Raw genomic sequence first — 14,870 nt, forward strand, 5'->3', positions numbered from 1 at the left:
TGCAGTATATTCCTACTACATGTTCATAAATAACAATCTCTCACCAAATGATTTATTAGCCTAGGATTCTCTCTCTGAAAGTGATGCAGAATTCATCTATCGTATCTTTAATTTTTAATTAATGATTATTCTCTTTCCAAAACCTCTGTTTCAGTCTTTCTCTTTCTCACTGCCAGTATTGCAGTTTGGAAACTCAAGTAGTGGAAATGTACCCAAGCCTCCATACTTTGGAAAGCAGAATATTCTCACTGCATTTGCTGCAAGATAATTACCCTATACTGTAATAAGATTCCAGCATTTGTAATTCATACCACTAATTCAGAATGCCTAACTAATCAAATGGGTACAAATTTTGCCCCGGTAAAAATTGCTCTATATACCACCTTTTTTTTGATACCCTTGCTGGAATTTTCAAATGTTAATCAGTGCCTGGCAATATGAATGTGTCTCCTTCAGTCTAGGATTGTTTTCTATGAAGTGCCCCCCCTCTAAAGAAGTGGTGGACCATAGAGATTAAGCATCTTCATCCTCCTGGGTTCCATGGCTCAAAAGTTACCTAAGACTAATTTATAAAATTCCTGGGAGGAGGTTCATAGCTGCTCCCAAATGGGCTCAGACAGGAACTAATAAAGCCTGGTGGTGGCTGCACTGGCAACGTGGAGCTCAGATCCCCTCTGGTGTTAGAGTGGTAATTGCTGTCACAACTCCCAAATCTCAGGGGCATGGCTAGCATGCTGCCCTTCCTCTCCCTGTGAAGGTGGTTCTTGACCCCTCTGCACTCCAAACTCCACTGAAGCCTTAGGTCATTCTAATATCACAGCAAATGGGAATGAATCCACAAATGGTGGAAAAACATGTGTTTTTCATTTACCTCCAGGATTCCACTCTCCTTTTGGAGACATGAGTGTCCTGCTGTATTCTGCTGAGACACGTGCAAAGAATACAAAGGACTGCTGTGAGCTTTACAAGTGTGAGTCCGTGTGCCAGTCCATGTCCTCTGGTACTATTTAAATTCCAAACTAGGGACATTGCATAGAAAAATCGAAGACTCCCAACAAGATCAACAAAAGGAGAGTTGCATTATTTCCAGGGCAAAAATGGAGAATGAGAGAAGGTCATGCAAAAGAATGAAGAAAAAGATGAACTTTGTGTAACTCTTCAATGTTTAAAGCACATATGAGAGAGTCAATGTAATTTTGAAAGAACAGGGTTGAATTACCACTCTCTGGCATATGCCTCACAAACCCTTAAATGACTGATTTTAACCATTAATTTATTCATCTACCAAGTCAAATGCCCATTGACTATATATATCTACTCATCTATTCAACTATCACCAACATTCATATTCTCATTTGATCTATCCATAGCTGCATTCTGTGACCCACATGCCAATTCATCTATTTCCCTAATGGTCTTTAATTACATACCAAGTCAACTATACTCAAACAAGAAGCATATATCACTTGCCTACTAATTTATTCGATAATGTTATCTTTGCCTTCTAATATTACAATGCCCGATGTCTTTGATAAAAGTTCTGGCATAATATAGTTAATTAAAAAGGAAAGAAGAGGTTCTTCCCAATCTTCCCCTCAATTTCTTATCTTTTATAGAACTGAAAGAGCTGGTTGGCTATTTTCTCTGGAGGAAGCTGGTAAAATTCCACAAACGTGAGGGTAGGCTCATAGCATTCAGATGTTTACATCACTGTTATTTTTCTCCACTCATCTGCAGACAACAAAGGTAAACTTCAAAATTCAAAGTCTTTAATAGGGGTTCCATAGCCTTCTCTGCAACTCTTACCCAAAACATTGGGGGAAATCTCCCTTCTCATTCAACCTCAATAATTCCACTCCCACATTGAAATATTGCTCAGATATCGTCTCATTTCCATTATTAATACTAATTTCCTCTATATTTTAGTATTTTGCTCTTAAGGGTAAAGGAATTCAGTAATTTTCAAAGTGTTATAGGCCTTATTCAACCCAGACTTACTTAAACAGGAAGGATGCAGGTAGAGTCCAGCAAACTGTGTTTGAAGTGACTTTCAAGAGATTCTGATGGGATAAAACATGAGAACCCTTGAACAATTCATTCTGCAGAACACACTGAAATCCATTTTTTGGTACAATACTTAGTTCTAAAATTACCAGTTTACAAATACTTGATCTAAAACCTTTATTGACCCTAATATCAAACCCCATTTCTACTGAAGAAATAACGTAAAAGTCAACAATCATCTAAATTTTATAGTTTTATTTCCTCTGCATGAGTCTCTACCCACTAATAATTCTTGCTATTCTTCAGGAAATACTCTGTCTTTTGCACAGGAAGGTCATCTCATACGTATCTATCCAAAAACTGAGTTATTCCCTTTAAGAACCATTTGAAGATCTGACTCAAGATGGCAGAGCCACAGACCACACCCAAAAAGCCTATGATATTGAAACTCCCAGTTGCAGACATTCATCAGGCTCTTAAATAGGGCCACTAGAAACAAAGCCCCAGCATAAGGATGTGATCTGCAGTAGAAAACAGCATCCTTGAGTCCTGTACCCCTATATCCAACAGAAAGAGAGAAGCTAACCCTCCAAACACACAGGGTTGGGTCTCTGGTCTAACTAGCAAGTGCTGCCTGCAGAGAGAACCTTAGCAACTGGCAAAATGGTTCATGTGCCACAAACCTCTCAAGGGAAACAGCTTCAAGGTCCCAGAGCTGCCAGTTAACTCACTTATCATTCAGACACAGAAGGCATTTCCTAAGGATAACCCCAATCAGTAAAAACCTGATGAATATGCAATGCATCATATCCCACAAAGTGGCGTATAGAAGAGTGTCCCACAGACACCAGCCATTGTTCAGTGTGCTCAGACACAAGCTCAGTTACCTGTGACCTGCACACTCCAGGAGGGTGAGGTGACATTCACCTTCACAGGCCATGAAGCACCATTTTAATCAGAACACAGTACCTCTACTTAGACTATCAACACCCACATACTCTGAAATATACATGGGTGAAGCTACGTCAGGTTTTACAGCACTGTATTCATCAAGACTCTCTTCAAGAGGGCTCAAACAATGGCAGTCCTCAAATAGAGGAAACTGGCTGCTAAGTCAGACGTTTAGAGACAGTCTCCTCTCACCCAGCAGAAGCTTAGTAGGTACCTAGATACACCAAAGATCAGAGGAGGCCTTTTAGAAATGTATCAAAGTGATTTGGTGTGATCAGTACCTTCACATCTGGGGAAACAGAGAGGTAAAGCCGAGCAGCAGGTGGTATCTTCTAAGGTCCCAAGACCGATGAAATCCAACTCAGGAAGACTTCATGAGAAATATTTCTACCTCAAGTAGCTCAGAAAGAAGTATCATAAAAAGCTCTAATGTCAAGATGTGGGGGAAAATGTACACTTGGTGGGACTAAAAGTAGAAAAATCAACTTGAAAAGCAATTTGGAAATTCTTCAGAAGACTAAAAATGGAACCATCATAAAAGCCAGGTATCCCACTCTTTAGTATTTATCCCCCCAAAACCAAAATCAGAGTACTATCATGATACATGCATAGAGATTTTATAGCAGACAGTTCACAATAGCCAAATTATGTAATTAACCGAAGCACTCATAAATGGATGAATGGATAAAGAAAATGTGGTATATCTACACAATGGAGTTTTACTTAGTCATGAAAAAAAAAGAAAATTTTGGTATTTTCTAATAAATGCGTAGAACTATAGATCATGCTAAATTAAATAAGCCAGACTTAGAAAGCCAAAGGTTGAATATTTTCTCTCATATATGGAACACAGAACAAAGCAGGGAAATAAAAGAGTGGAGGGAAACCCATGAAAATAGAAGGAAGTTCGGTGGAGCAGAGAAAGGGGTTGAGCGGTAGAGGAGGGATGAAAAATGGAGGAACTGAGGAATGAAATTGATCCAATAATGTCATGTACATATATGAGCATATCATAGTGTATCCACTTTATGTATGTTTATAAGGCACAAAGTTAAAATAATAATTAATAAATAAATAGGAGAAGGAATACCAGTAGGGTAGAGGAAAGGGAAGAGGGGAAGGATAGAGGAGAAGAAAACTGGAAATACTGAGGATTGAAATGGAGCCAGTTGTATTACATGCATGTATACATATGCCAAAATGAATTCCAGTACGTACGACTATATTGCATTGATAAAGAAGAACCATTTGTGACAGACACACCAATATGTACTATCTACTTATACCCTTGATATTGCAAAAAGTAGCATGAATGTAACAAATAACTTCATCCTAGGAATTATGCATATAATTTGAGACAGATTCTTCCAGAAATGTAGCTTGGTTTGTTTATAACTCCTTGGCATGAATAGCATTGTTACTGCTACTGTTTACTTAGGAGAAAATTAGTACACAACCCCCACTTTGTTTTTTAACAAAGGTCGTAGAAAGCAATTATAAAATACACCATTTGGTGGCTGTTGATAATAGGGAGACTGTGCTTGGTGGTGAGGGAATTAGGATATATGAGAACTCTCTGTACTATCTTCAATTTTGCTAAGAACATAAAACTGCTCTAAAAAATAAAATCTGCTTAAAAGGAAATAAAATCAATTGAACTTTTTCTAGCTCTCACTTAGTTGTAGAATGCTGGAAAAGACATTGCTTTTATTGTAAAAGAAGAAAACAGTTGAAAAATCTACAATATTGTAACTATTCTTAAACTAAGGAGAAAGTTGAGGTTTTAGAAATATTGTGTTGCATAGAATATAAGAAGCAAAAGTATCTCCAGAGAAACATGGGTATGTTCTGTCTTACCTGGGCCAAATGTGCCCCAATTCATCACCCTTTCTTGATAAAACTCTCAGCAAACCAGGGAAAAAGAACTTGCTCAAACTGATAAATCTTATCTACAAAAGTGTACAATTGAAATCATACTAAATTGCACTTTATTCTCAAAAGTAGGGAATAAATCAAAGATGTCCTTTCCTATCGTCCTGTTAGCATTGTGAGAAAATCCCTCATCAGATTTGTAAGACTACAGAAATAAACAACATTTATGTTGGGAAGGAGAACTAATGCTGTCTCTACTCTTAAAGGGCATTATTATTTACATAGAAAAATCCAACTTATCTATTGAAATCTACTAAAACTTCTTATGAATTTAGCAAGGCCACTAGCTGTGATGTCAATTCACAAAACTCACTTTTACCTTGAAGTTTAGCAAGTGGTAGAGCACATGCTAAGCATGAAGGAGAGTCCTGGGTTCAATCCAATCCCTAGAACCATCCAAAACTAAACAAGGTAGAAACGACTGAAATTCAAAAAGTAGTGCTAGTTATAAAAACACAGAAACACACAAAAAGAATAGGTATAGATCTGATCGACTATGTGGTAGATCTGTATTCTGAAAACAATAAAACAGAAAAAAGAAATCAAATACCTTAATAAATGAAGAATTATTCACTTCATTCATAGAGTAGAAAACAATATTTTTAAAAGATCAATTCTCTTTCACACTGATCCATAGATATAATTCAAGACCAATCAATAGCCTAGAAGGAATTTTTGTAGGAATCAACAAAAGTTTAAAGCAAAAGATGATGAATAACAGAAAGAGTTTTGAAAAAGACTAAAGTTGGACAACTGATACCACCTGATTTCTAAAGCTATTATAAAGCTATAGTAATCAAGACAGTATGGTACTGGAGAAAGGATCTATGTGTAGACAAATAAACAGAAGAGTTCAGAAATTTGTTCACACACATGAGGTCAATTGATTCCAGAATAGGCACACAAAAAATGTACAGGGGGAAAAGACTGACTTTTGAATAAATATGAATGGACAATTAAACTTCCATCTTCAAACAAGGAACCTGGATTCAGACCTTGAATCATATGTAAAAATTAACTCAACATGGATCAGAGACTTAAATATAATGGATGAGAGGATTAAATGTACAGTTATAGAGACTTAAATGCTACTGGAAATCTTTGTGATCTTGAATTAGGCAGCAATTTCCCAGGTAACACACCAAAATCATGATTGGTGAATGAAAGAAATGAGTAAATTTAAATTTCATTTCTCAAAATTGAAGCCTTCTACTTTCTGAAAGTCACTGCTAAGAGAATAAAAAGACAAACCAAAGACCAAGTAAAGATGTTTCCAAAACACATATCTCCTAAAATACCCGTACCCAGGACACAATACTATGTTATTATATGATAAATATAACATCAACAAATCCTCATAAACCAATGGAGAGTAAGTACAGTGAAAATTGGGTAGAAGATTTGAGCATACCTGCCATCAAAGGTTTGCAGGTGGCTGAAATGCACAGGGGAAAAGTACTCAATGTCATTAGTTCTTCAATACATGCAAATAGAAGTGAGAAGCCACTTCCCACCTATGCCTACCCTGAAAAGAATGATAAAATTAAGTGTTGTCAGTGAGGTGGAATCACTGGAACTCTCATATGTGGCTGATGCAAATTCAAATGGTTTAAAAACATTTAGTCATGTTCTTATGAACCTAAACATGCCTCCACCATACCACCTGCTGTACCACTATTACATAAGAGTTGATTTCAGATAAATGAAATAAAAACATGAACTTTCAATTGTTTCATTCATAATTGTCAAATACTATCCAAATGGACTGTAAAATAGTAAATGAACAAATCACAATGTGTCCCTACAATAGAATATCACATGGAAGTAAAAAAAAAAAAAAAAAAAAGAGTAGACTAACAACAGGTAACAACATGACTGCGTCTCCAGTGCATTATGCTAAAAGAAAGATGTCAAACTCAAAAGGATGCACGTTTTATGATTACATTTATACTATATGTATATGAGATTATATTTAAATTATATCTGATCAATGACTGACATTGTTGGTGTTCAAATGAGTGGATTGAGTTCAAAGCGGCATGAGAGTCCGGGATAAAAGATCTTTTCCATATCTCGATATTAGTGATGCTTACTTCATTGTATGCATTTTTCAAAACACATAATTATGCAAAAACAGCATGAATTTTGCTATTTGCAAGTTATACATTACTAAAAGCATACAGTTAAAAGAAGAATAGTACTATTTATTAATATTAGCATAACATTTAGGTTCAAAACATAAAATACACAATAAGGGATTTGGAGTATTGACTTAACATTACTTTAAATTGTATGACAAATACATAAAATATTTCAATTATCATATTCTGAGCACTTGTTGCCTACTTTAAAATGTGAAAAGCTAAAACAATGTTACATTCTTTCACCATAATTACAAAAATCCAATAATCAATTACATTGTGAATTGCTTGAAGGGAAAGATTATTCGATTTTTTTAAGAAACACAATATTAATAGATAGACAAAGGATATTTGCAAAAAGAGAATTTTAAAATAAAAAAATCTCATTATGTTATTCAAAATGGGCTAATTGCTAAAACAAATAATCCAAAAAACATCTGTGACTTGCAAAATTTATTATCTCCTTTACCCCAAATTCCTATACAGATAACGAAAGTGGAGTGGCTTTTCTCAATAGTTTTTGTCCAGTCAGTAACACAGGACTCAGGCCTCTCAGTCAGCAACTTCAACTCCATGGGCCTGGATCCTGTATGTCCTTGATCCCTGGCACAGGAGGAAATCACTCCCTCCTTGAATGCTATGATATTTCATCTTCATTCATTTCATGACTGAGTAGACAAGAACACAGAAGCAGACGGTATCTATCCCACCCAGCCGTGCAGTCTCCAGCCCAGTCTCAGAAAAATGTGGCACCCAGCTGATCCCTCCATAAGAAAGGGTGAGGCCTGGGCCCTGGGGGGATGTCTACTCCATCTTGGCACCAAAGAATCTGATCTAGAATGTAGATCCATTTTGCTTCTCATTGGCTTGCTCTTGATCCAAGAAATAAATAGAACAAAGAATAGGTTGAAATGTAAGAGGAGGACAAGCTGTACTTCATAGGAACTCATTGTGACATGGTGATCCTGGCAGCCTACACAGAGAGAGATGTTAATGTCGATATTCTCAACATTATATTATGTAAAGGGATACCTTTTCTAATTGGTGACCTAGTAATCAGGTCCTGACAATCTGGGTATTCATCTTTGAAATTTTTATTCTGATGATGTAGATTCAATCTCCTCCTTTACTTGCACCTGTGCTTCAAGTCTCAGTGTTTTCCATGCTTGTACACTTTGGAGTTTATCATGAATACACCATGTTACAGATGAATGCCAGTATCCACAGGGGCCCAAAGTAGGACTGTGGTCTCCAGATGGTCAGTCTGCAGGTACCAAGAGTTCTGTCACTTGCCTCTTAAGACTCCACATCTATTATTACTGAAAGGTTATATGGCAGATTGGAATCCTAGATACAGTCTGTGGGAAGCCATGATTAGAACATTGACATGGTAGTGTACGGGGTTTTGGGGAGAAAACAAATCTTCAGGAAGGTAGCTGTGCTTTTCAGAATTAGCCCTTGTCTTCCTATTGGGCCTAAGTAGTAACTGAATGACTGACCATGGGAAACCAGGTCACAAGTACTTGGAACTGTCTAACCAAGAGTGATTTGAGGAGCCAAAACATCTGAGACTAGGGCTGACCAGACTCTAAAAACCCAAGCAAGTGACATAAACAGGTACCTAATACTCCCATCCTGTCTATTCCTGTCACCCCAAAACTATGCCTGAAGCCCGTGGATTATGGCTACCAATGAAGTCCCTATCACTACAAAACCAAGAAGGTATAGGCCTGAAATACAGTAAAGAAAACTTTCCGCAATCAAGAAATGCACTGAAATTTCTCACGGTTTGACTGGACAGAAGAGGATAGTATTTAGAGGATTTGGTGACACAGAGGATTGGAGAAAAATAGGAGTAAATTCATGTACATCCTGGGTGACTGTTTAAAACAAAATCTCCACAGGAAAAGATTGTCAATTCCTAAGTGGACAAGCACACTCACTACCTTAGGTGTCAAACAACCACTTTCCCTGAGCACACCAGTGGTCATGGCAGCAAAGATGGAGACTATGTATTGGTTCAGCAAGTTGGATTCCAATTAGCCAGGACTCATTCAGTTACTACCTCTGCTGAGTTTCAATCTCACCAGCGGCTGTGCCAACTCTAAACATCTAGTTGAATGAGACACTCAGATTGTGATCTTTTAATGCCATTGTCTGCTAGAGTTGTGTTGTACTGTTGACCTTGGAGGTGAAAGCCATGGCCATTATCCAAGGAATGGTGGCATCTGGGAAGGAAAGGAAAATAAGAAACAGACTGACCCCTAGAGTTTCCAAAGAGGAATGCAGCCCAGTCGATATTTTTATTTTGGCCCAATGAAATCTAGTTCAGACTCTGACCTCCAAAATGTAAGTTAATAATCTTGTGTTATTTCAAGTCACACATTTTATAGTATTTTCTTATGACAGCAATAGGAAACTGTGGCTCTCATTCATTCAAAATGGGAAATTTGAACATCAAAAAGAATCAAATTGCAATAGATGAAGATAGATCAAATAAATTTTTACTGATAATTTCTTAATGATAATGAAAAGTATTTTTTCAGTTGCTGTATTAAAAATAGTAAAGAAAAGAGGGGAACTAAAATTTTATTCTTCCTTTTCTGTACTAACTATGCCCCAGGAAGCTTAAGTAGTTGTGAGAGTAAAATTTCTATTTTATTAATGTATTTTAGATAATAAGGAATAAGAGATGGCACATTTTACCCTCTTACAGCACAAAACAAATCAATGAAGCTAGGTTTGATCTCACTCCTACAAGCAATCTTTGAAAGTTTTGCTTGCAAGTGGGGGTGCTATTGCTATCTATTATCTAGAAGTCAGGAATTTTTCTAAATATCCTAAAAATGCATGGGATAGTCCTCATAACAACAAATCATTCAGCCACAAATATCCATAGATATTTGTCCCTATTAAGAAACTCTGTACTAGGTAATATAATAACTGCCATAAACCCTAGAAAAACAGAACTCCTGCTAGAAGTATTGTGATAATCTATGAAGTTCTAGTGTCAGAAAAAAGTAAACTTAAATCTCATCAAACTTCTAGATGTAACAGATGTATGATCAAAGAAGGAAAAACTATATCCCAGGACATCACAAAAAATCCAGGTTGCACAGGAAATCCAAGTGGGACAAACAACTCAGTTCTATTAAAAAAGAATTAGTAAAGGCAACTTGAGGGTAAAATTATAGCATAAAATGACTTTCAGTGGCATAGTACACAATGCCATATATGGGTCTTCTTGGGATATTTATTTGAAAAAACTATGACATTCTATTCTATGACTTTTTTAAAGAAAAATTTCCAATGATGTTCGTGTCATTAATTTCTGAGCAAGATTTTATTTTCAAATACTGTTCAGTATCTAACTTTTTGGAATGCTCTATTTAATGATTTATTTTTAAAAATATTATCATAATTTGTCACTGCACAAACAATACTTACCTCTCTGTTGAAAATGTCTTTAAAAAGCTGATACAAATTAGGAATGCCTATATTCTGAAGAACTGTAGTTCTTCAGCAAACTAAATTCTTCTTTAATTTTGGAAGAATTAAAAAAAATAAAAAATAAATAAATAAAAATTTTTGGAAGAATTTAGTTTGCTGAGGAACTACAGTCCTTTAAAAAAATAAAGCCTACATAATAAAAAAATGAAAATAGAATTTGATGAAATATGCCTATATATTAGCCTGTTAGTTCATATCTAGTTCCTACTCTCAGCATTTCTGCTTCCTGAAAAATGAATATTTGAATAACTCTCCTTGTAAAGACCCCAAACAACCTGAGTTGCTCCCTGTGAGCAAAGGGACCATGGGATCCTTGGTGGAGCAAAGTCACGAACACGTTGACCATATGACCCTTCACAGTAATCAGGGTAAAGCATCTGCATACGTTTTCTTCCTATTTATGCTCTGTGGATATTGAGGCAGGATCACAACATTTTAGAAGAGGAATGAGATCATGAGATCCACATGGTAATTCCAACCTGGGAGAAGTTTCATGTCTGAAATCTCTTTAACTGACATGACTTAGTACTTATCCAAAACAACTAAAATTAGCATATTCTAGTGATACAGCCTGTTCACAATAGCTAAGTTAGGAACCCAGCCCAGAAGCCAACAGCAGATGAATGGATCCAGAAAATGTGGCGTATATACACAATGAAGTTTTACTCAGCCGTGGAGAAGAATGAAATAATAGCATTGGTTGGAAAATGGATAGAATTGGAGAAGATCATGCTCAGTGAAATAGGCCAGACCCAGAAAATCAAGAACCAAATGTTTTCGCTCATATGTGGAAGTGAGAGCAAAATAAGGGAAAGAAGTTGACTGTGGAGGGTAGAGGATGTCACAAAGATAGAGGGAAAATCAGTGGATTGGAAGAGTGAGGAGAAGAAGGGAGAAAAGAAGGGAAAAGGGGAAGAAATATGGAATGAATTTAACAATATCATGTTACATACACACATAAATGTATCAAAAACATTTGTATGTATGTGTAGAAAATGCCAGTCAAAAATAAATAAAGGAGCAAGAAAGATCAGTAGAGAAGAGGAGGAAGAATAGGGGGAGGAAGGAGAGGAGGGAGAGTGAGGATAATGGGAATTGAAATAAAATTCTTTGCATGTATTATTTTGTCAAAATGAACCCATATACACATAATTATAATGTTGCAATAAAAGAACTTTTTTGTTGTGGAACTAGAATTATACTTCTCTTTCATGAGATTAGGTCTTTCAGAAAAAAATACCCCATCTTCTTTGCTCATTATCAGTTCCTTAATCATGCCATATTTTGCTGTTTCATACTAGGAACTTATGCACCCTTCATTCTATTTTTTCCTGACAGATCTCATCATTTTAATTTTTTCTTTATTGAGAGTTGACATACTGCACTTTATTGATCATGTTATTTGATATCTAACTTCTTAGAAAGTGTATTAATTGGTATATACTCCATTGTTATTTTTTTTAAGATATTCTTGAGACCAAGTGGCTTGCTAGTCTAAATTGGACCTATTCAGTTTTTTTCTAGTGTTTTCTCTGTGATTTCTCAGACCACTTTGTATGCAGTTATATTGCCCATTCTTGAATTTCAGTTCCTTTAATTAAAGTTATAGCCTCAGAAAAGGCACATAGGAGTCAGCATGTCTAGAAAACTTTTTATTTTTGCTCTCATGCATTATTTACACTATAGTTGGACAGTAATTCTGGGTTCATAAAATTTCTGTAAGATCTTTAGTCTTTATCTGTAGGTTTGTTTTTTAAAAAGTCCTGTGTTATGGGGAGTTTGGGACAGTGAGCTAAATAAACTATTGAATTTGATTCATGGTATTTTCTTAAGTTTCCCATAATTGTTGCTTCTAATAATTGCTGCAGACATCAAAAATCATAGATGAAAACACATATATAAAAATATTTTTTAAAGTATGAGTTTAGAATTCTACTGGACTAAATTTTTGTTGGTGACAATAACGCACAATATTTAATTTAATTACAATTTCCTACTTAAACAGGAAAGTAAGCTTTCACATCTTGGTAAAAGTAGAGATAAATATCTATAAACAGATATGTACCAATGTAAACACATCCCCAGCCCTTTTTATATTTTATCAAGGTCTTGCTAATTTAGTGCCTCACTAAATTGCTGAATTTGTGATCCTCCTCAATCAGGCTCCTGGGGTGCAAGGACTACAGGCATGCACCACTGAGCCTGGTATTCCCTTGGCCACCAAATGCCCTGTGTGCAAACTACCTTTCTTCTAAAATCAATTACTGCAAAAGACCTTAAACTTTCTCCAGTTACTTCCTGCAGCACTCAGTGAATGGCATTGCATCCACAATCAGTGGGTGCTGCACAAAGACCCTTCCATCAGCCTTGACAGCAACACCCTCCTCAGAGGGTTGATTCATGCAGTTACTGCACATGCTACAATACCACCCATTATTTTAGGTGAGACTTCAAATGTGAAAATGCATTTTGTTTCCACTGGAAACACCTAAACCTTTGCCAAAATACATCTACTAAGGACAAGGGGTCCAAGGGAAGACCCATGGATAGGATCACAGTTATAAATAATATGACGAATCAAAAAAGTCTGTCCTGTCTCTGGCCTTGAGAATGGAGATTGAGAATGGGAGGTGAGATCAATATCAGCAGTGCTTAACTCTACCGAACACACTGCTGTGACACAAAATATTCCCACATTCCACACCCAACACACCTCCATAACAGGCACCTTCATAACACACCAGCACATTATGTCATCTGCTTCCTGGTTGCCAGGGCAATGCAGCTGAAGCCTGTCCCATCGAGTTGGGTGGGGAGCGCTCAGGCACAGCTCTCTTCTCCAGTGATGCTCCTGAGTCATCGTGTTGCCAGTTTTGAAGTTAACCCAGAGAATTGTCCTAATAGTTTCTGCCAGGCGCCCTTCACTTCCTTATTCCGTAGACTGTAAATCACGGGGTTCAGCATGGGCATCACAGTGGCATAGAAGAGAGAGATCAGCTTCTCCTGAAGGACAGAGGGGCTGGAGTGAGGCTGGATGTAGGTAAAAATGGCCATGCCATAGCAGAGGGCGACCACAGTGAGGTGAGAGGCACAGGTGTGGAAGGCTTTCCTCCTCCCCTCTGTGGACTGGATCTTCAGGATGGTGGAGATGATCCGGACGTAGGACAGGAGCACCAGGAGGAAGGGTGTCATCAGAAGGATGATGCTAGAAACCATGATGGCAACTTCATTGGAGGAGGTGTCCACACAGGCCAGCCTGACCACAGCCAGAATTTCACAGGATATGTGATCAATGTACCTGTTTGTGCACGTGGGCAGCTGGAAAGTGATAGCCGTGTGCAGGAGCGAGTTGATGGAGCCACTGAGCCAGGATGTGATGGCCAACCCAGTGCACAGGCCTCCATGCATGATGACTGAGTAGCGCAGGGGGTCACACACTGCCACATAGCTGTCATAGGCCATCACTGCCAGGAGAACAAACTCTATCCCACCCAAGCCCAGGGAGAAAAACAACTGGGCAGCACAGCTCAGGAAGGGGATCCCTTTGTGTTCTGCCAGGAAATGCACCAGCAGCTGAGGGACAATGCTGGTGGCATAAGACACGTCCACGAGGGAGAGGTTGGTGAGAAAGAAATACATGGGCGAGTGCAGCCGGCTGTCCAGTCTGATCAGAAGAACAATGAGGAAGTTCCCCAGCACTCTCACCAGGTACATGGCCAAGAAGAGGACAAAGAGGGAGACTTGAGTGTCCCCGTCACTGGTCAGTCCAAGGAGAATAAATTCACTCCCCCATGTCTGGTTATCTCGTTCCATTTAAAAATTTAAATATTTTTAATCTGCAGAGAGAGGCAGAAAAAAGAGAAACAATTGAACACATCAACGTATGAGCTGCCAGTGCTGTGTCAGTCTGTAGATCATTCATTAGGTCCAGATAAAAGTCTTGATCCCAATGTGCTGGGTATCTACTCTGTTTCAGAGAGAGAGGTCAATGCATTGAGAAGGACACATCTGGTCTTGGGGGTTTGTTAAAGCCTGGCGGTAATGTGGTGGAGTTACAGCAATTCTACGTCTTATTTAGTTTCCTTCATTTTAATGTACTATTCCTTTTATGAGAGTATTAAAAAATAAGAAAGAACAGAGAACTGAGGCAGGAGAGAGAGGGCAGAGACAGAGGATGGAAGCCAGACTAGAGTCTCTGAGCTGAAGGGGAAACTGTCAACACAGTTCATCACTCTCCTGCCTGATGAAGAGCAAACCAAAGCGGTATTCCCAGAAACACCATCTCATTCAGGGTTCACAGAGCTGTGTGCCACCATGAGAAATGCTTCTCTC

General features: G+C 37.7%; 1 protein-coding gene across 1 annotated transcript; it reads right to left on the reverse strand.

The window, feature by feature from the left end:
- Nucleotides 1–13,394: 13,394 nt before the first annotated feature.
- Nucleotides 13,395–14,351, reverse strand: LOC143396980 (olfactory receptor-like protein OLF3). Its single transcript, XM_076852983.2, has one exon. The coding sequence runs from the start codon at nt 14,349–14,351 to the stop codon at nt 13,395–13,397; it is 957 nt and encodes a 318-aa protein (XP_076709098.2).
- Nucleotides 14,352–14,870: the final 519 nt, after the last annotated feature.

This window comes from Callospermophilus lateralis, chromosome 1 (genome assembly GCF_048772815.1).
Source record: "Callospermophilus lateralis isolate mCalLat2 chromosome 1, mCalLat2.hap1, whole genome shotgun sequence".
NCBI classification, from domain to species: Eukaryota; Metazoa; Chordata; class Mammalia; order Rodentia; family Sciuridae; genus Callospermophilus; species Callospermophilus lateralis.

What these genes read in the sequence shown, in the direction of transcription:
- LOC143396980 (XM_076852983.2), bottom strand. Translation starts at nt 14,351, where the DNA reads ATGGAACGAGATAACCAGACATGGGGGAGTGAATTTATTCTCCTTGGA.